The 20,541-nt window shown below is 39.8% G+C and overlaps 2 protein-coding genes across 4 annotated transcripts in view; one reads left to right on the plus strand and one right to left on the minus strand.

Annotated features, from left to right (window-relative positions):
- Window positions 1-802: 802 nt before the first annotated feature.
- On the minus strand, window positions 803-4,702 carry RPA3 (replication protein A3). Its single transcript, XM_066553821.1, has 4 exons — window positions 4,542-4,702; window positions 4,223-4,297; window positions 2,265-2,373; window positions 803-1,763 (listed from the first exon to the last, which is right to left on the minus strand). Exons 1-4 carry the CDS (start codon window positions 4,638-4,640, stop codon window positions 1,681-1,683), a joined length of 366 nt encoding a protein of 121 aa, XP_066409918.1. The 5' UTR covers window positions 4,641-4,702; the 3' UTR covers window positions 803-1,680.
- Window positions 4,703-4,706: 4 nt separating this feature from the next.
- The window catches only part of UMAD1 (UBAP1-MVB12-associated (UMA) domain containing 1), an 80,113-nt gene continuing 64,278 nt past the window's right edge, over window positions 4,707-20,541 (plus strand). The window contains exons 1-3 of one of the 3 annotated variants that reach the window (XM_066553792.1): window positions 4,707-4,753; window positions 7,613-7,664; window positions 11,902-12,020. In XM_066553792.1, coding sequence (XP_066409889.1) covers window positions 11,939-12,020 — 82 coding nt within the window. In that variant the 5' untranslated portion in view covers window positions 4,707-4,753; window positions 7,613-7,664; window positions 11,902-11,938. Of the gene's footprint in view, window positions 4,786-7,612; window positions 7,665-11,901; window positions 12,021-20,541 lie in introns of all 3 variants that reach the window. The other 2 variants (XM_066553801.1, XM_066553809.1) reach the window with 2 other exon arrangements.

Genomic DNA, 20,541 nt, shown 5'->3' on the forward strand with positions numbered 1-20,541 from the left:
TCCTTGCATTGCTGTGTGATTTGTACAGCCATGAAGCCAGGGTAGGCCATTTATTCACACAGACTGATGGTCTGTAGAGAAGCAGACAAATGAAAAGCATGTAAGGGAAACTTTTAGTGTGTACAGCTTGCCCAGCCACCTTTCAGTGCTGCAGGACAACGAGGAGAGTCTTGACTGACAAAGGGAAACCAGCATTTCCCACTTGGTGTGTTCAAACTTTCCCTCACCAGACCTCACACCCCAGGCTGCTCTCTGAAGTGCTAAAGCCATCTAGTGGCAGGCTGCTCCCCTGGGCATGGGTGCTCTGGGTAACTGTACATAACATTTTACAGAGTATATGTACACACACAAAATACCAATTTGCTAAAGCAGAATAGAACAAAATAGTTTTAAATGCTAGGAAAACATGCATGTAGTTATTAAGAATGACATTTGATTCTACTGAACACTTAAATAGAGTGATGATACACAGGGCATGGTATCGTGCCACATGGACCTTGTGTTGCTTGCTGAAGGAGACTGAATGCTACTTCAGAAGACCTCCTTCCAAGTCAGAGTAACTGTGTATCTGTAACAGAGTATCCATCTTCTAGGTGGGGAGGGAGAAAAGAAAGCTCCTCTGTTAACTTGTTCCATCCCTCCAGTTTGTAGTGAGTTCAAAGTGTCAGTTTTTGAAACATATTCCTTGACTAGAAAGAGATGTCTATAAACTAGCACAAAGCTATCAGTCTTATTAAGGCACTAAATCTAAGTACTAAAGCTGAAACCTGTTTGTACAAAAGTTCAAAGAACATGGCTACAGTTTACTTAAAATACTTTGAAATACTTTATTAATTCCAGAAAATATTTCCAAAGTTCAATTTTACTTTAAATGTGTTACCTCAAGTGATGCAAAAATTTTGCCAAGTGTTGTAAGTAGCCTGCATAGTAACAAAACTGGGGGCTGTTGGAAGTTCCTATGGTTAGTCACCATGACAAGCTGGCTGAATCCTGGTACTGCTGCTGAGACTCCAACCAAGCATGAAGGCTGTTAGATGAAAATCCCCAAGCCTAATTTGACATCTTCCAAGTGTTTAGCATCACACAAAGGCAAGAACCTTGCACTCCACTTTGTTAAATTTAACTGTGTCAGGTCAAACAGAACAGGAGTCGCCACATATCACTGAGAATAGCACTCTAACATTTAATGCTGACACAAATGGCTAAATGCAGTGAATCTTTTTATTGGTGAAGATAGCATTTTCAAGATGCCAAATACCCCTTCCATACAATAAATTTATATCAAAGCAGATTAAATCAAAAATCTTTATATTGAAACCCCACTAATTTTTTCCATGTTACAAGTTTCCTGTAACGTATCCTAGAACCTCTACCAACTAGAAAAGGATGCTTACAAAATTTCAGTTTCTGACAAGTCTAATCTTGCAAGAGAACGCTCCTCATAGATGCAAAAGGGTTAAATATATACAGTGAGTGAGACTTTTTTTTCAGTGAGATTTGTTTTCCTTGCTGAATAAATACATTTTCAAAGAAAATACTCTTCATAGGCAACACTTAGCACATGTAACAGTGTCTTTTCAGTATATCTGTTGAAAATAAATGCAACTGTTACCATGCTATCAGGCAAGAAACCACAGTACTGTAGTCCCCTCTGAAACTCTAAATATATGTTAATAAAAATCAAGTGTTCCTCCCAGTACCAAATGGGTAGTATTCAGGGAATTCATGAATAATTTTTAGTGCTTCATTGTAGAGTTCCAGATCTGAAAAAGAGCAAAGAAAATGGTTATAATGCATAAGTTCAATTCCCCACAAGTCACTGACAACATTCAAGCACTGCTTATTTTAAAGTGTTGAGAGATCCCAGTCTCCCTCAAGCTCCCATTTTCCCAAGGCAGGAACACTCATTGCTTGTTTTCTGGAGGGTTCCTTGTTGGCTTGTTTTCTGGAGGGTTACTTTTAGAGCTGCACAACCACACAAGGTCTAGGGCAAGGTGAGAACCACGTGGTCAGGAGTGGGAGAACAATGAGGCCAGAGCAATGATCTAGACTGGCTCCAGCATTGAGTCACTTCCTACAGTTTAACTGTAAACCACTGTGTTTGGTACAGAACTTCTCTCATGACACTTTTCTACACCCTGTACTTTATCTGGCAGCTTGAAGAAAGACCTTGTCTGTTAAAAAAGGGTAACTAGGCTTTCCCTTCTTATTTACTGAAGACAAGTTCAGAACTCAAATGAATATGCCATAATGTATATTCTTACCAAATGAACTTTTATCTTCTCTGAACTGGACATATGATGCACACATGATGGTTGCCTGATTTGTTACTCTTCCCACCACTTCAATAACTCCTGAAATCTCCTCATCCAGCTAGAAAACACACCAAAGATGAAATTAGTAACACTAAATAGCTGCTGTCTTTACTGCACAGTTAGGAACTCTCCACAGCTGATGGTTTGCTCATGACAGATTCTGTTCCATGTCAAACAATACAGTACTACTGGACAGCCTGGTCACCCTCCCCTCAAAAAACCCACAAAACCCTGGATCCACTTAGAGACTTTTTTACAGGTTTTGTAATAGCCAATTCAATACCAACAAGAAAAAATATGAAGACGCCTCTGAAGAAAGAAGAAAGATACCGGTTCATAAATATATGAAACTGTGTCATTTCATCACTGAACAGAGACTAATCTAGGACACAGAGAGAGAACAATTCTGATTTTACTGCACTGCATTCAAACCTGTGTCAATTATAGAACTCTGTAAGAGTTAAGGAGGTGTCACACATTCCGGAGAGCAGTTCCAGTGTTCCACATTCAGAAGGCATATCTGTAAATCATTTCTTAAGTAATCTGTCAGTAAGTGTTCAGAATACAAAGATACTGTTACTAATAAGCCTTTGGTGGAACAAAGGAAAAAAAGGCTAAAAATTATATCTTATGCCAAAATAATACAGCTTGCATGTTTTCTTTGTTTTTTAAGATACAAATTTTAACAGTTCAGTACTCCTTTGGTAATGCTCTTCCAATATATAAGTCTTATTTTTTACTTTCTAGTAAGTCTTCTGGAAAAATTCTCTCCCCATAATTTTGGGATCCTCTGTTGAAAGAGGGAACTAGACATACACAAAGAGTGAAACATATTGAAAGGGAAAAAAGTTAGAAAGTATTTTGATTAGCAAATCTGTTAAGTTTCCCCACTGACACTGGGTGAACTGGAGAGATGAACCTGGCCTCTCATTTTTTTGCACACACCAGTTTCTCCCAAGGCAATGGGACTTAGACTGAAGTGCCCAGCACTACAGCTTTGCATTTACAAAGTTCAACCAGTTACACTGTTAGAGAAAATATTATAGATGCTAATCACATTGATTAGATGCTAACATCTGAATTTTTAACAACCTAAGGCAGGAAATGTTTTCACAAACTCAAGAAAAAGGTAAGAGACATTTTGTCGCAGTTTGATGTCATCAATTTTCACATTTATAAGACAAAACTCTGCCAGATTAAACTGCATTTTTCATCATCGGAGACAGACTCGTCTTGAAAGACTGAAAGAGTACCATATGCATTTATTTCCCATGGAAATGGCAAGGTTTCTCAGTATTTGCCATCACAATTAAAATGATTCTTTAATTACAACATTTCTTGGTGGAAAAAACATACTTAGAAGAGAATGCCAAATTATTATTACTTCAGTGGTAGGTGATAAGAAAAGAGGCAGTATTTTTGTTCAGTAGTTCTAATTATATCTTATACCCATTGCATTGATTGCTTGGGGTTTTTTTAAGAAAGAATGCTTCAAGCTAACTATGGAGTTTACTGAAACGCTATGACAAGTGTTCTAAGAGGATGCAGCAATGTTAACTCAAAAAACTCTTGAAAACACCATGTTCGTTTTCTGTAAGAAAATGGGAAGAAAGACTGAAATTAAAATAAAGCTAATAAACGAACTAATAGAGTAAGACGAAATAGCCAGACAGGGATGTGTCTGACAAAGAATGAGTTCTCTCTTAACCCCAGCTGAAAATTGATCAAGACCAAGGCAGCTCATGGGTAAGAAGACACGTTAGCAGAAAGACGCAAGAAAGAGAGGCAATGAAATACAGGTGGAATAACTCAAAACATGGAAGGCATGTACGGGTTTCAGAAGAGACAAAACCTCCGGAATCCACAAGAGGCGGCATCAAGTATTTCCAAAGCACTCCTTAACTTACAGGCTCGCTCAGCTCCACAGTCGTGTGCTTTCCGAGTCCATCCGTAAGCACGACGAGCTTCCCGCTAGAATGAATCTACAAAAGAACATTTACGTCTAGAAAAAAAGGCCTGTGCGGCCTTTTTTCCACAGGCGGCCGGGAGCGCCACAGCCTTGGCCGCCTCAGCCAGGTCTTTCCCGCAGAGCCGCGTCCACCTCCCACCCCGCTCCCAGGCCGCCTGGAGCCGCCAGGCTGCCCCAGGGACGGCGCCAGCCTCTCCCCGCAGAGCCCCGGTGCAGCCCCGTCCCCGCTCCCCGAGCCCGCCCAGTGCCCCATGCACCTTCTCGACGCGCCCCACGAAGCAGACGGGCTGCCCGATGTGCTGCGCCAGCTGCCCCGTGGCGATGCGCGGCCGCGGCACCTCGTGGATGTCGCCCATCGCCGGCGCCGCTTCCCGCCTTCCGCAAGGGAGGGACGCGGCCCCGGGAACGCGGCGGTCGGGGCGGGACTTCCCTTCCGCCCGAGGCGACCCGGAAGCGGAGGCGGAGGCCGGTGAGAGCGGCGGCGGCGGCGGCAGCGGGAGGGTGGGTGATGGAGGGGCGGCTGTCGATGCTGCCGCGGCGGGGAGGGCGGCGGGGCCGTGCCCCGGGGAGGCCGGGGGAGCCGGCCGTCAGCTTCCAGCTCTGTCCTGTCATTGAATCCTTTGAAATCGCCCCATATTTCCCCTCCCCGGCGTTTTCCCTCTCCCTTCAGGTACTGGTTCCGCTCAGGTGTAGTTTGGCAGCGTGCCCTGGCAGCCAAGAGGGCAAGAGGCGGCCTGGGGTCCATCAAGCACGGTCAAACAGAGGAGGCTGTCCCGCTGTAGTCAGCGCTGGTGTGGCCTGACCTGGAATATTGTGTAGCTCTGGGCTCTGCAGCTACATCCAGAGGAGGGAATCAAAGCTGGTGAAGGCAGTGGCCTGTGAGAATCAGCTAAGGACTTCGGGTTTGCCTGGTTTGGAGAAAAGGAGGCTGAGGGTTATTTCTCATTATTCTACGGCTTCTTGAGGAGGGGAAGTCGAGACGCGAGATGCTGATCTCTTCTCCCTGGCATCCAGTGGATATCCCAGGGTATGTGGCAGTGATTCAAAGCTGCACCAGAAGAAGTTTAGGTTGAACATTAGGAAGCATTTCTCTTCTGAGAGGGTAGTCAAACACTGGAACAGGCTTTCTAGAGAGGTGGTCCATGCCCCAAGCCTGTCAGCATTTAAGAGGCATTTGGAAAATGCCCTTAATATATGCTTTAGCTTCTCATCCTCCCTGAAGTGACCAGGCAGTTGGACTGGATGATCACTGTAGATTCTTTCCAACTGAGCTATTCTATTCTATTTCATTTTATTTCATCACTGAAATTGAGCTGGTGCTCAATCCCCAAGTTTAGAACGACAGATGGATGTAGGACAGATAGAGCATCTGGACATGGCACTTGCATGCATCTTGTCTTTTTCCATGTGTTTTCCCAATTTTGATCCCTGGCATGGAGAGGTTCCTCCCAATTGCTCTTGTGGCAAAGGTGACTCACATATCCCAATCTGCATTTGACGTGGTGTTGCCAGCAGGTGGAGGGAGCTGCTGCTTCCCCTCTGCTGTGCACCAGTGAGGCACCAGCGTGCTGGGTGCGAGGGCACACGTGGACATCCTGGTGAGAGGCCAGAGAAGGGTCACAGCAATGATTGAGACTGGACCATCTTAAATATGAGGAAAGACTGAGAGAGCTGCAACTGTTCAGCCTAGAGAAGAGAAGGCTCAGAGGGCTGTTATTAATAAATATAAATACCTCAAGAAAGGGTGCACCGAGGACAGTCAGGCTTTATTCAGTTGTGCCCAGTGAAAGAAACAGGGGCAAAAGGAACAAACCGAAACACAGGAGGTTTCTGAGGGAACATCAGGGAACACTTTTGTCACCACAAGAGTGACCAAGCACTGGTACAGGTTGTCCAGAGAGGCTGTGGGGTCTCCATCCTTGGAGGTACTCAAAAGCCACATGGATATGGTCCTGAACAACCAGCTCTAAGATGGTTCTCCTTAAATAGGGGGTAGGACAAGGTGGCCTCTGAAGGTCCCTTCCAATTGCACCTATTCTGTGGCTGTGATTTCCTTTTCTTTTCCAGGACTGGTGTTTCAGGAAATACTTGGGAAAATCTAACTCTGCTCTGGCTTAAAAGGGCAATCACAAAACCGCCCGTGTGCCGACTGTCTCTTGTAACCAGGCACGGGCCAGTTCAGCTTGCTAACCAGTACCAAGTGGTTTTGTTAGTTGGCTGGGGTAGTGTTGTTATATGGCAGTACCTTGTGTCAGCTTTCCGAGGAAACAAGCTGCTGCCAGAAGCTGTGCAAAGCCAGCATGTGACCAGGGAGTGCTCTGGACTTAAATCTTACATGAGATTTAGCTGCTTGCCATCCCCTCAGTGTCACTGTGACACTCACCTGTTCAGTATTTCATTTGCAAGAAAATATCCTCACCTCCCTAGCATATCTTCAGAGATTTGAAAGGAAAGATCTCATCACTGGAGCTGTTGGAGCGAGGTGCAGCAGGCTGCTGCACAGTGGCCCTTCTGAGGCTGAAGAGTTTGAAGAGTCAGCTCTAGAAAAACATGTTGTACAAGTTCTTACAAATGCGTGTCTGTAGCACACTTAGCAGCTGTTGAAGGTTTGCATTCAAAAGAAAATTGTTTGAAGGGAAAACAGTAGGCTTCAGCCTGTCGAGTATTGTGTTTCATTAACGCCTAGCTTTCTCTTTTTGCATTTCCTGTCTTCAGGGTTTTGAATGTTTACATCAGTTCAAGTGCTGTTATTTCACTCCTGGCTTTGTTTTTGTCACCTGTGCTTTTATTGGCTGACTTGGTTATGGCTGATTTTTTATGATTCAGCCTCTTCAAGTGTTTTTATATATACAATTTGGGCTGTATAGTTCTTGTATTTCTGCTTTCCTTAAATTTTATAAAAACATTAAAAAGAAATACTAACATGTAATAAAGAAAAAAAAATCTTTGTTAATGTTTCATTATACATATATCCCTTAAAAAAATTGGGTTTCTTGTGGTACTTTCTGTTCTTCTGTTTTCAAAAAATACAAACTAAAGAACCATGACTAATGTTAATGCCAGAGAAAGAAATTATATGGCTTTTTTTTCCTTCATGTAGTAACTTAGACTAGGCCAAAAGCTTTTAAACTGTTCTTTTGGTGTCACAGAGAAATATTTTCAACATACATATTCTTGACTCTTAAATTGGTTGTTTTCATGATAAGAAGGATTGCACAGGGCTGTAAACATCTTGCTCTTTTTCTGATTGCTGCTTTATTGGTGAATCACAGCAGATGGTACTATGGAAGTGAGAATTGCTCTGATGCTCTGTTTTCTTTTTCCATAGATTGTCTATCTTAAGCTGCTAGATGTGAAATTATTCCTGTTCTTCCTTTAAGGTCAGTTTTGTGTTTTCTTCTGTCCTCATTTCATTATTTATGTAATTAGTGGCAGTGCCACTGCAATTCTGCTTTGCTGTATTACTGGGCATTGTCTCTTCATCTTAGTCTGCATCTTTGGTTCTTTTAATGTTAAATTATGATTCTCCTCTGGTATTGTGAGCATTCAGAAGAGGCTGAAAAGTAATAGTAAATATACTAAGATCTTTGTTGTATAGAAAAATTTTATTGGATTTAACATATTGGTTTGGCTCAAAGGTCGCCTATAGTTCTTGTTAAAGGACTGACAAAATGCAGGAGGAATAAATTAACCCCTTTGTGCAGCTCTGTAACTCATCTTTGTCCAGTGCCTCGTATGTTCTCAGAGCCTCATAGAAAGACAAAATATTTTTTGCAGCCTCACAGAATTGCTGTAGCTCAGAGCTTATTATTTGCTAATGACTGAAGCTGTGCCAAAAGCATTATTCTCAACTATCAGCGATTGTGTTCACTTTTTTTGTGAGAGAGAAACGTGAGGAGGAAGGGAATTGCATATTCCTACCAAGGGAGATTTTTATCTTTAGGCAGTGAATTCAATTTCAGGTCTCCTATAGAAATAAAATTAATCCCATCTGGAAGGGAAAAGTGCTGTGCTATATAGGAGAAATGACTGCAGGAATGTGGTACTATCTCTGAATGGTGGGTGTGATGGATCATTTTCTGTGATCATTTTCTGTGATCTTGTGCTGACAGCTTTTTTAAAAAAACCCCACAACTAAGTGCTTTTTTTCTCAAGTCTGTGTGACCATGCATCCAGGTCTCCAAACTTCCAATTTAATTTTTACTCTGAAATGAAACTTGTATGAAACTGGTTGTTCTGAGCTTTCATTACCTGAAACCTCATCTTATCTACAAGTAGTAAAACTGCAGCCTGATTCTGCAAGAGCCTAAACTGTGTCCTTATCTTCAAGAGCACAAGTGTTTCCATTCAGCTCTGTGTTTCTTTGTTGGATAGGGGCTTTGTTCTGTTTTTAACCTGTGATTCAAGAAATTTAGTGGTTGCATTTCCCGTTGCTGGGGAGATTTATGTTTACTTTTGAAGTAGCACAGTTGATAAGATTCTTAAAAGAGCATCACAAATGCATTGCCTGTCTGCAGTCTTTCGCTTACCCATGCTGTACTGTATGTAGCTCTGTTTTTTGTTTCTGTGCCAGCTCTATTTTTTGTTTCTGTGTCCCCCCTCTGTTTTTTTAATCATTCTTTGTTTTTTAGTTTATACTTGATGGTGTGTTCAACAAAACTACCGAAAAGCTGAAAGTAATAATTGGTGAACTCTTCCTTCAACAAGAAAATCTACAAGCACAACTTGTTTCTAAGAGGCTCCTAGAGAACGAAACACTACATGTTAGTCTTTTTAATATGTGGTTTTTATACTGCCTCCCCACATTCACAGTCACAAAATAGAGCAGGTACTGTTTTCTTAGTGCTGGACTGGTGATTTTAACAACATAAGGATTGAGGCCCGAGCTTTGGATGTACTTTCATTAATTTGGCTTGGTTTTCTGCTTCAGGCAAACCTGTATGTGGGTTTTGATTGTAATTTTGCTTGGTTTTGGTTTTTTGTTTTCTGTTAGAGGAATACTGCTGGCAGTGGAATTAAGCTGCTTCAGAAACAGAAAATTCCAAAATGAAGATCAACACTTATGTATGTAGATAAGATGAATCCTTTGAGTTTTAGAAAAAAATGAGATAGTGTGAACGAAAGTAAAAAATCTAGTATGTGAAAGTGCTTGGAACCTTAATTTGGCTAGATCAAATTGTTCTGATTGCTAATTTACTCTGAATTTAAATGCCTATTATCTTTTAAGCAGTGATGTTTAGGTATGTTAAGTATGGAGGATTTAAAAGACTAAAAGTGCATGGTTCCCTCCACAAGTCTTTTGTGCCATATATATACTGATTAAGATGCTTTTCTTTGTGCTAGAAAGAAGGGAAGGGGGACATTAAGTGATAGAGCTGAAAACTGTACAATAATGCAGATCTCAAAAGAGGAAAAAAATGTGATTGGAGCAACTGCAGCTCTGGCACCTCAAGTGACTGACTGGAATCTGAGCCTTAACCCAAGTATCTGTAAGATTTTGTACATCAAGTTGATTTTGCTTCTTGTTGTTGCACACTTAGGATGAAGGTAAAATTGCATTTTAAACTGTTCCACAACTGCCTCTCCTTCATACATCATTGGAGCAGAAACCTGACTCTCAAGCATTACAGCACAGGTTTTTACCACTTGAGCTATGGGACTGACAACCCTAATTGGTAGCAGGAGAAGACTTATTCCCTCAGGGCTGAAAAAGGAATATGCTGCTGGCGCCGTGTGTTGAGCCTGGGTGTGGGGGGAGGTAAGGAATAAATGAGATAATTAGGAGTTTCTACTGTGTAATCTCCATGGAACTGGAAATATCAGTATTTCTCTTACTAAGGTAGGAAAACAAGCAAAAAGGAATAAAGTGCTGTAAAATAGCATTTTTAAAAAATAACTGTATTCCTGGGATTGGATCACAGAATAGTTTGTTCTGTTTTTGTGCACATTAATGTAGTTTATTTGGTGGCCAGAAGTTGCACTGTGTCAGCATAAGCAAGCAGGCCAGGCTGTGGGCTATTCAGTCTTCAAGTCTCAGGTATCAGGCCACAGTTTGAATAGTTGCTGCTTTTGCCATGATCTATTTATACACTGTTCCAGGCCAGTGCTTACACTTCACACAGGACTTTCTGGAGTGTACAATCGCTTGTAACAGCAGGATTTTAGGCAGTTTATATGAATAGTCAGTACTGAGTTGCCACGGGTCCCTGGCCAGGGCAAAAAAAGTCTTGTTTGTGATATCATGAATATTTGGGTGGGGAATGAAGAATTCCAGCAAGTAGTTAATCCAGATCCAGGATTCCTATCTTTTTTTTTTTTTTTAATCTGCACATTTCACAGTAGCACTCTTCACTCTTTCTCACTTTCTAAAGATTCTTCTTTGTTAAATTTAGTGTGAAATAATGTTACTGAAACTTGACTCTGTATTCCTCTTTACCCTGGAGTCCTTTCCTCTGTTGGAGGTGTATATTAGATGTTGCTATTGATTTGTCAGTCCCTTCTCTGCAACAAGTTGATGTCTGCAAAATAAACCAGGATTCTGCTTCTCAAACTCTGCTTCAAAGTTGAAATTACATTATTCTACTTTTCCCAATTTTATATGGGTATTTTAGTAGAGAAGGCCTTTGCATGCCTTTATTTAAGCCTTCCTCTTTGTGTTCAGCACATAATGTGTTTCAGCCAGACCACAGGCTGCTCCATGGGTTGGTGTTGTCCAGGGGTCCAAGTTCAGCCTTTGAGGGACCCTCATGGGTCCCTTCATGGGTTTTTAGTATTTTTGTCCTATTTAAGCTACTCATTATTGCTTCTATGTAATCTTCCAGTCCTGAGAGAGGGGATACTGAGCATTTTCTTCTGCAGTCCATGGTTTTATCCCAATTGTTTCCTTGTTTTGTTCTAGCAGTGGAGTTCTTAGCTGCCTTGGAAGATTCTTTTAATCAATTATTGTTGCAAAAAAATTGCTACAAATGATTTTGCTGCTTTTTCTTTTAAGGAAATCATTGGTAACTTAATCAAACATACTCAACTGTTAGGCTGTCTTTAAGATTGCTAACTGGGAAACTGAAAACAGTTACTGCCCTCTTTGAAGAGAAAGCTTGTCTAATCGCAATACAAAGTAGCAGAAAAATATGAAAACATGTTGGATAAATGCTGAAAGGGGTTTCCATCTTTCATTTTCATTGAGAAAAGTTGAAGTTTTGTTAGTTTGTTGTTTGGTTTTGTTTTTTTTTATGATTCCTTTCCATTCATAACTTTGTATAAAAGCCTTTTGTGCTTCACTCTGCTCTTGCCTCTTGAACTAAGTTGCTGCATCAACAAGGTAATCTGTCTGACACAAAAATGCCTTATATTTCAAATTGGGTAATAAAGATTAGGTATGTGGCCTTACTACATACAAATGTATGTAGTGTATGATCTGGAGTGCATGATCACTTGTAACAGCAGAATTTTAGGCAGTTTATATGTATAGTCAGTACTGAGTTGCCACAGGTCCCCAGCAGGACAAAAAAAGTCTTGTTTGTGGTATCTGTTGGTGAACTATCTATGGTGTCTGTTATGTGAACATACTGTAAGTTCTGTTATCATATGTTCATTTAACATATTTTGTCTTCATTTTAGATAACACCTTAGAAGACAAAAAGAACCCAAAAAGACTATGTTCAGTTTCTTCCGAAAAAGTCAGGATTCAAAGAAGGTCACAGTGCCAGAGAGAGAAGCAGATGGATTTGTTATTGTGGGTAAGTGTGCTTCTGTATAAATTGATTCTTTCATCTTTGAAATTTTGATCTTGAAGTTTCTTTGAGATGCTTAGACTAAATGAAATGTTAAGAGAAGCCATGATAAAAATTCTTCAGTATTCTTACTTTTCCTGACAAAGTTAATTTTCCTAGTCTGCTCATTTGGACTAAATAGCTGAAGATTTATTTTATTTTATTATGAGTCTGAACTCATATTCAGGAGCACTGAAATTGTTTCTTGATTTCCTTTCATGCTGATTGGAGAGAAGTTACATCCTTACAAAACAGTAAAAGTCAAAGTTTAGACTTCCAGCTTTATGATTAGAGTTGTGGGAAGGGAATATCTTACTGCAGTTGTTAAAGGACTGGCTTTTATTCAGATTCCTTCCTTTTCATTTTACCCCCAGACTTTTTGTATTAGAAACCAAGAAGTGCTTATGAATTTCTGGTCATGGTGTATGTAGATGCTCTGTCTCAGAACCTGACTCTTTAGTTTGATAAGAATTAAGCAGTTTAGGGTTTTCAAAGTCTTCTTTTTATTCAAAAACTAATCTGAAGTATACACACCTGTGAATTGGCTAAATTTGGAGCTTTGATCAAGCTCTTACAGTTTTGCAGCTGTAAGAGGTCAGCTTAAGTGTGCAGAAGAGAAAAAAAATTGCTGTTATGCTGAAACTGATCCTTTTCTTTTTTCTCTTTTGACAATTTGTTTTCCTCCTTGTGAATCTGTCATTATCAATATTCAGCTTCTGCTGCTCTGATTTACTGACTCATTCTTATCAGGAATCTCACAGTATTTCTCTGTTTAAGTGTTACTTCTTGAGCATTTTCAAGTCAGAGAAGCCCTTAGATTATTGAAGTCTAACAGTATGAGAGACCTTGGAACCCTTTCTGAGAACTTAGATTTCTGGCAAAAAGTTCTCTATTAAAACAAATCTGTTTCACATCTGTGACTGTGTTGTTATGCTTAATGGCTGCTTTCCACTAGATTTTGTTCACCTGCAGCAGTTCTGATGGCTACATCAAGTCACTCCAGCATTTGCATTGTGGAGGGGTCAAAGGAGACACATCATCATCCCCAAAAAGTCTGGAGGCCATTTAGCATTTCAGTTTCTGTAATAGGCAGAATTCTGCACCCAAATGTTTCTATGTCCTGATTGTGCATTCAATTTAGCTTCATTCCTTTTTCCTGAAATGCTGTCAGTGACTATTTAAACTTTGTTTACATGAATTCACATAAAATTTATCTGTTAAATATAAATTTAAGAATGATCAATTTCATTTGAGTCTTCTCTTTTTTTTTTTTTATTTTTTGCTCAGACAGAAGTTAATTTTGCTGTCTGCAATGAAATGGAGTGCACTGGCAGAAGAGCTGCCATCAACCTTATCAGTGAAGCATATCACTGTCTTGCAAGACAAATGTAGTTGTACAATTATGGGTCAGAACTTGAGTAGATATCTATCTGGGTGTTCTTGTCTAGGAACAGTGTCAGTGGGAAAAAAAAAAACCCAAACCACAACACTTAGCCATTCTGTTAGTTACTGTTTTGGTAATCAGATGGAATGTTCTGAAGCTTTTCTAAACTGGTGTAAAATATTCTAGAAATCCAATAGTAAATATCTTTAACACATCTCAGTAGCAGATTTCTAGGACCATTAGTGTGAATATTACTGTAGGCAGTGAACGCTCTCGGAGGGAGTGAGAATTTAATTTCTGACATTTAAAGTTGGTTCTTAAACCTGGTCTTTCATTCAGAGCATATAAGAACAAAAAGCCTAGTTCACCAATCTACTGTGGACATGGGAAGAATCTTTCTGTATTGGTTGATATTTGAAAAAGTGAGAAGAAAATTCAGTGCTTTACTGAGAAAGCTCCATCACAGCTATTGCCGTGGCAAATCCTGAGAATGATCTTTCCTTTCCTTTCCTTTCCTTTCCTTTCCTTTCCTTTCCTTTCCTTTCCTTTCCTTTCCTTTCCTTTCCTTTCCTTTCCTTTCCTTTCCTTTCCTTTCCTTTCCTTTCCTTTCCTTTCCTTTCCTTTCCTTTCCTTTCCTTTCCTTTCCTTTCCTTTCCTTTCCTTTCCTTTCCTTTCCTTTCCTTTCCTTTCCTTTCCTTTCCTTTCCTTTCCTTTCCTTTCCTTTCCTTTCCTTTCCTTTCCTTTCCTTTCCTTTCCTTTCCTTTCCTTTCCTTTCCTTTCCTTTCCTTTCCTTTCCTTTCCTTTCCTTTCCTTTCCTTTCCTTTCCTTTCCTTTCCTTTCCCTTCCCTTCCCTTCCCTTCCCTTCCCTTCCCTTCCCTTCCCTTCCCTTCCCTTCCCTTCCCTTCCCTTTTCATAACTTCTCCAAGTCTTGTTATAAATTGCTATATTTGAAATCCATCTTTTCCTTGTAAAGCATCAATGCATTTGGGAATTCAGTGTCTGACTAGAAAGGTGATTCATAAAAACAGCAGAATCAACAAAACCAACTTTGCAGCCTAGCAGCTGAAAGAAATTCTCTATTTTAGCTTTTGGGGTAAATATTGCATGTGTGGGAGTCAAGCAAAAATAATTCGTAATTCTCTCTCTACAAAATAAATATAAAATATCATTTCCTACCAGAGACTAAAACATTTTTATGTCTAACTACCAGTTCACTTATTTTCTGGGTACTCATCTCTTTACTGGTCATCTGATCTCTTCACAAAGCTGTAAAAATGGTGCTTGTTCTATAACAAGCAGAACTGTTACTCTGAAAAGGGAAAAGAGGCTTATGAAATAGGCATAACACATACAGTTGTTTTTGATGAGTGAATCAAATGCAGAAATATGGAAAAATGTTTCAGAGGCTTTCCTGATCATCACAAATTGTTTTTAATGTTAAAATTCTGAAAGCCAGAATTAAGAAAACAAGTAATTTGGAGTTAGCTTGGGAATCTTGGAGAGTAGTGGTTCTTTAGGAATTCCTCACGTTTTATGGCTTTCGTAATATAAAATGAATTCCAACCTACCATTCATTGCTAGCCTTAGAGAAAAATACAGTTTTAAGGCATTTTGGTTTGTCACACAACTAAAAATCTCCCAGCAGTTCTTAAAGATCCAAATGTCTTGTAGTCCTAATTTCAGTCTAAGATCAGGAACTGAAAAACTGAGACAGCAATGCTGCTTCCCATGTGTGTTTGGCAAGACAGTCAGAAACTCTGCAAAATCCCCATGGTGCTGATGGTGCAACTGGGGTGGGTGGTTTTTCCTTGAAGCAACTGAAAGATCATAGAATGGTTTGGGTTGGAAGGCACTTTTAAAGATCATTTAGTCCCATCCTGCCTCCATGGGCATGAACATCCTTCAAAAACCTTGTTGTCAAAGCTCTGTGCAGCCTGACTTGAACACGACTTTTCTGGGCAACCTATTCCAGCGTCTCATCACCCTCATCATTAAAAAAAATCACATAAATAACTAAAATCAATTAGAATATTGTTCTGTGGGTCCTCTTTCAAAAGGACTGAGAGAAGTTAATTTTGGCTTTAGGTGTGGTTTAAGAGCCCGATGTGCAGGTCTGTTTACTTTTCCAGACAGAATTGCACAGTGAGCCGGAGGGAGGGAGCAGCAAATGCTGGTGGCTCCAGCAGGCAGGTGAGCCTGCAGCTCAGCAAGGGTGCCAAGGGCACAGGGGCTCAGGCACAGACCTCACTGAGGAGCAGGGCAGTGCCACACTCCCTGGACAAGGACACACAGCTCTGGGGACAGTGACTGGGGCCAGCTGAGACCTCGGTGCCAGACACTTCTGCAGGGATCAGACACATCTGAGGCCAGGCCAGGAAGTTGGGTCAGAGCATTGTCGTCACCCAGGTTCCCAGGCATCCTGCAGGCTGCTTTTGGCAGGGACCAGGGAATGAGGCTTCTCCCAGAGCTCTCTGCCTGGCCCTGATGGGTGTGCTCAGGCTGCATGGTGTCTGTGCTGGCCATGGGCACAGAGAGACAGAGCCCTGGCACTGGGAAGGGGCTGCTGAGACCCGTGCTGTGCTCAGGGCTGGACAGCCAGAGGGTTGTGTTGTCTCCCACTGTGTCTGCAGGCAGCACAGCTCTCTGAGGAACTCTTGATCTGGTCCTTTTACCATGCCTGAGTTCAAGGCTTTGTTTACTTTTGACTTGTGATTTAGAGGGAAATCTGTTCCATGGATTTAAGAGTTGTTGGGTTTTGTTTTGTTTTCTCTCAGGGATCTTTTGATGTTGGGTATTGAAATGGAGTAAATGGTTTGGAGAAGCAGCTCAGTTACAGGTGCTGACAAACCTGATTTTTAAACATATTTAACTTCTGTTTTCTTTCCTGAACCTAGGACAGATTTCACTTTCATTTTTTAACATGTAAATTAACATGGGCTGTCATTTCAGAGCTCTGCTCTCAGCTTCAGGAGCAGACCTCTTAAACAAGTGGTAGGGAGTATTGATACTTACAGGGAGCACTTAAGTGTCACCTAAAGGTTGTTTTCTGAGATTGAGAAATTTTGTAATGAAGTTTTTCAATGAGGAAGTACCTAAGGAAAAGTGAACAGGCACAGGACTCTCATCAGAGTAGAGTGATTGTCACAGACACAGGGAGGCTGTGGCCATGGTAAGAAAGTTTGGCAGGAATTTTGTACTAAATATACACTTCTGCACTGTGAACCTCCATTCTTCCTACTGGGCTTTCCTAGAGCTATCTAGGACAGCCATCTCGAATTTATGAGCAATTTTTGGTTTAATGCTTATTTGTTAATATTTATCCCTAATGGAGTAAGCATGATTTTTGCCTGTCAAGTTTCCTGTCAATAGAAAATAGTCACAGACATAAAGAAATTAAGGGTTTTGAAACTCTTCCAAATAAATAGAATGATCTGTGATATTTAAATGAGTCTTGGATTTGTTCAATTAATCAGTGTCCCTTCTGTTTCAATGATGATGTCTGAAGAGAGGAAACTCTACAGAGCAAATGTGTTCAGCCTTGCACCAGCATCTAAAATGTCATAGGAAAGGAGGTGGGAACTACTGTTTTTCATTCTCTGAGATGAAATACAGAATGAGGCAAATATTTCTTCCATATTAAAAATACAGAAAGCAACTGGTACTAATACCAGTTGACAGGTAAAAAATTTGGGAACTTTTTGTGAGAAGTGAGATGTTGTTGCTTTCATTATTACAGCCTGCTATGATAATGTCAGGAACATAATGGGCTGCAAAAAGAATACACAGGGAGTTTGATAAATTATGGTGGATGATAACAGGTATTCTTATCTTAAAATTTTTGTGGTCAGGTATGACTTACTCTTTTAAGTTAATCTCAGCAAGGCATTTGATCTTTGGCTTATTTCAAATGAGGTACTTGCACCTTCCTGTGATGTATTCAGTATCTATATTGTTGAGTTAAATCAGTATTATAATTCCTTCTTAGGGGATCATCCTCATCTGTAGGCAGGAGTATCCTCACTCCTCTGTGAACCTGTGAACAGTATGATTTGCATCCAGATGAAAGCTTCCCTTTGTCTACTGCCCTTATATTGCAGAAGGACATCCTTAACAAATGGGAACTCTCCTGTACTGAAGATACCAAAAAGTATAATAAGCCCAAGTCAGCTTTTAGTTTTGGAAATCTAGATTGTTTTACCAAAGAACAATTTTATGAATACTTGTTCCTCTCCAAATTGCAGTTTCTGTTTTGCCATGAATTTACTCTGCATACAGGTAGTTTTTTGGAGTACTTTGGATAAAGTGCATATTTGAATTGACACCCCCAGTGTTGCCCAACGTGGAAAAAGGCCTTACAATAGAATCCTTACAGTTTCCATATTGATTTTAGTAGTAGAGATCTCTACATATATTTTGTAAGAACCCCTTAAATGTTTGCCTCTGAGAGAAATGTATATATGTATAAATTTTCTGGAGTGAATCTGTTATTAAATGGAAATTTAATATATTGATACTCCTGAAACAAAGGAGTACCCCCATACTAGTTCATTACTGCAAATCAACTACTTTTTTCTGCTTTCTTCCCTCTGCATACACACCTCAAAGATTAAATGCATCAAGAGATTTGTAAAATCTTAGTGTTACTGCTGCTGTTTGTTTTCCAGGAGTTAGTAGTAATGTGTAGTAAGTCCCTGTAAATGTCTACTTTGCTTTTTCATTAATATTTAAGGAACTTTTGAGTGGTGTTAGTAAGGAAGGTTGGGCTGCAGTGTTTTAAAATATACTGTTACATTAAAGAAATGTACAAGGCATTGTGCCAGTTGGAAAAAAGCAGTGTCTCCATGTCCTTTCATTTTCTGCATCAATGGGCTTACATTACCTACTTTTTATGTAACAGGAAGCACTTGTGTAGTTACTTCCAACCTTATAGTTTTTGAATAACCAAGCTACTGGTTTTTTATGGGTTTTGAGGTTAAAATACTTAATACTAACTTTATAGTAATCTGAGATTTGGGGATATCTGTTAATACTTTAATCTAAAGAATATTTTATACGTGTAAGTGAACTCTTTTGATGCCCAGTAGGAAGTTACAGTTTTTGAAGTGACCTCTTTCCTGAAGTGCTGCTTTATGGTTTTTTTACTTAAAAACCACGGTAGTTCATCTGGGCATTGAATTTTGCAGCCAGAGTTGATTGAAGAGGGAGGAGGAGAAGGAATTCAGAAGATACAGTCCTCTCCTGTTACCGTTCCTTAGTCGCATAAGGAGGTAATGTCTCCACTTCATTCAGTGATGAAGTCAAACGAATCTCTTTGGGACTAATTTTGCACAAAAACAACCTGCACTTTTCAGTGGTGCCGCTAGATGGGGATTTCCCTCGGATTCAGGGCTCCCAGGGCTTTGCTCTCCCCCTTTCACACACAAAAGTGCAGTAGTAGTAATTATCAGTGCACCATTTGATTAGACTGTAGGTTTTCAAGAGAGTTATAAAAAGCTTTTTAAAGCCTAATATCAAATCTATAATGACATTCCAACCTAATAAAAACAATGAAGCTTGAAATGTTGACAGCATGTATCTAGATGTTGGCTTGTAATTCGTTCCAAACAGATCTGTTGAGGCCCATGTGGGACCTAAATAACACAAAGAAGTAAATTTGCATATTTTACAGCAGGGGGAAAAAACAGAATGCAAAAACATGAATAATTAGGAGCACAAGCTTCATGCTATATTAATACTGTTGAAAAGCATGTGTTGATTGTATTCTGAAAGCCAGTAGTGATTTGGTTGAGTGAACTCAGTCAGCATCTCTTATGCAGATTAAAGGATCTGGGTTACAGAACAACTGAAATTCATTGTTTTGCTGTATAAGGAGGTATATTTCTTAAAGGAAATGCTTTTTTTCCTCTTGGATTCTATGCAGCAGAAGGAGCCTTTCTCTTTAATGCATCATCAAAGAATGTTTTTGTTCACAAATGACTGTGTATTTCTTCATTTATTTGTACACCTCTAGATTTTAAAAACAGTTCTCTCAGCCACAAAGCAGAGGTTAGTATATTTAGCACTTTAGTATACATGACCTACTTACTTTTGATTCCACATAATTTCTCTTCCTTTTGCTTTCTAGGGCTTGAGCCCCTGGAACATACTTATGATGCTTTCATGCTATAAATTTATTATTTTTAAATTTGCAGCAAATGCCCTTCTCAAAATATTAGCATACAGGCCAGTTTTAAATCTGAATATTGTGAATGGTTGTGTTGGCTTCTGTTGATTGTAACATAAATGTGTAGCATACTTTTTATGAAAGAAAAGGTTATTTATGTAAAAATGGTAAATAGTATCAAAGGTGATTTATTGTTTGCTTTGGCTGAGTATTGTCTTGGCCCCTTAACTCACAACTATCTTAAAAAATTACCTGGTTTTGACCATGGACTCAAGGGAAAAGAAAAGAAAGAAGATGAAGGCTTCTTGTTTAACTTGTTTTAATGCTGGCAAGAAAGAATTATATGCTGCTGTAGCAAGCAGCTTTATTTTGGGACTTGAAGAGACAAAAATGCACAGAACCAAACACTTGCATTCTGTCTAGTAAGCACACCTTCTTAATTTGCATAACCAAAGGAAGAAAATGGTAAAATGTAGCTGTCTTTTTAGAAGTTGATGTAATTGTAAGAGGTTAAAGAGGCATCTGGCAAAAGGTTGTTTTGAGGTCACACATGCATCTGGCAGTTTGCTGCCAGTCCTCTAAGAAAATATTGGTTGGGGTTGCATTCCTGTTTTTCATATTAACTGCCTTCAGACTTGATGTATAATAGTCACTTTCTACAATCCAGGTCTCCAAAGTGCTCCTCAGAGGTTTAAAATCAGAGTCCTACTGATTTTAATTTTTGCAAATACTGATGGAAGCAGAATATGCTTAAGTAAGAAAATCCTTTTTTTGCTAGAATTTTTTTTCTGAGAAAAGATGAAGACTTTTTTGGACATGCCTGGTCTACAATGATGTGTTTACATAGCTGAGATTGTATTCTTTAACCTTTCTTCTAGTAGGGTGATCACTTTTAACACCTGGCTTCTGACAGTTTTTACTCCCATATGTAGAAGGTCACT

The sequence above is a fragment of the Molothrus aeneus genome, chromosome 1 (genome assembly GCF_037042795.1).
Source record: "Molothrus aeneus isolate 106 chromosome 1, BPBGC_Maene_1.0, whole genome shotgun sequence".
Lineage (NCBI taxonomy): Eukaryota > Metazoa > Chordata > Aves > Passeriformes > Icteridae > Molothrus > Molothrus aeneus.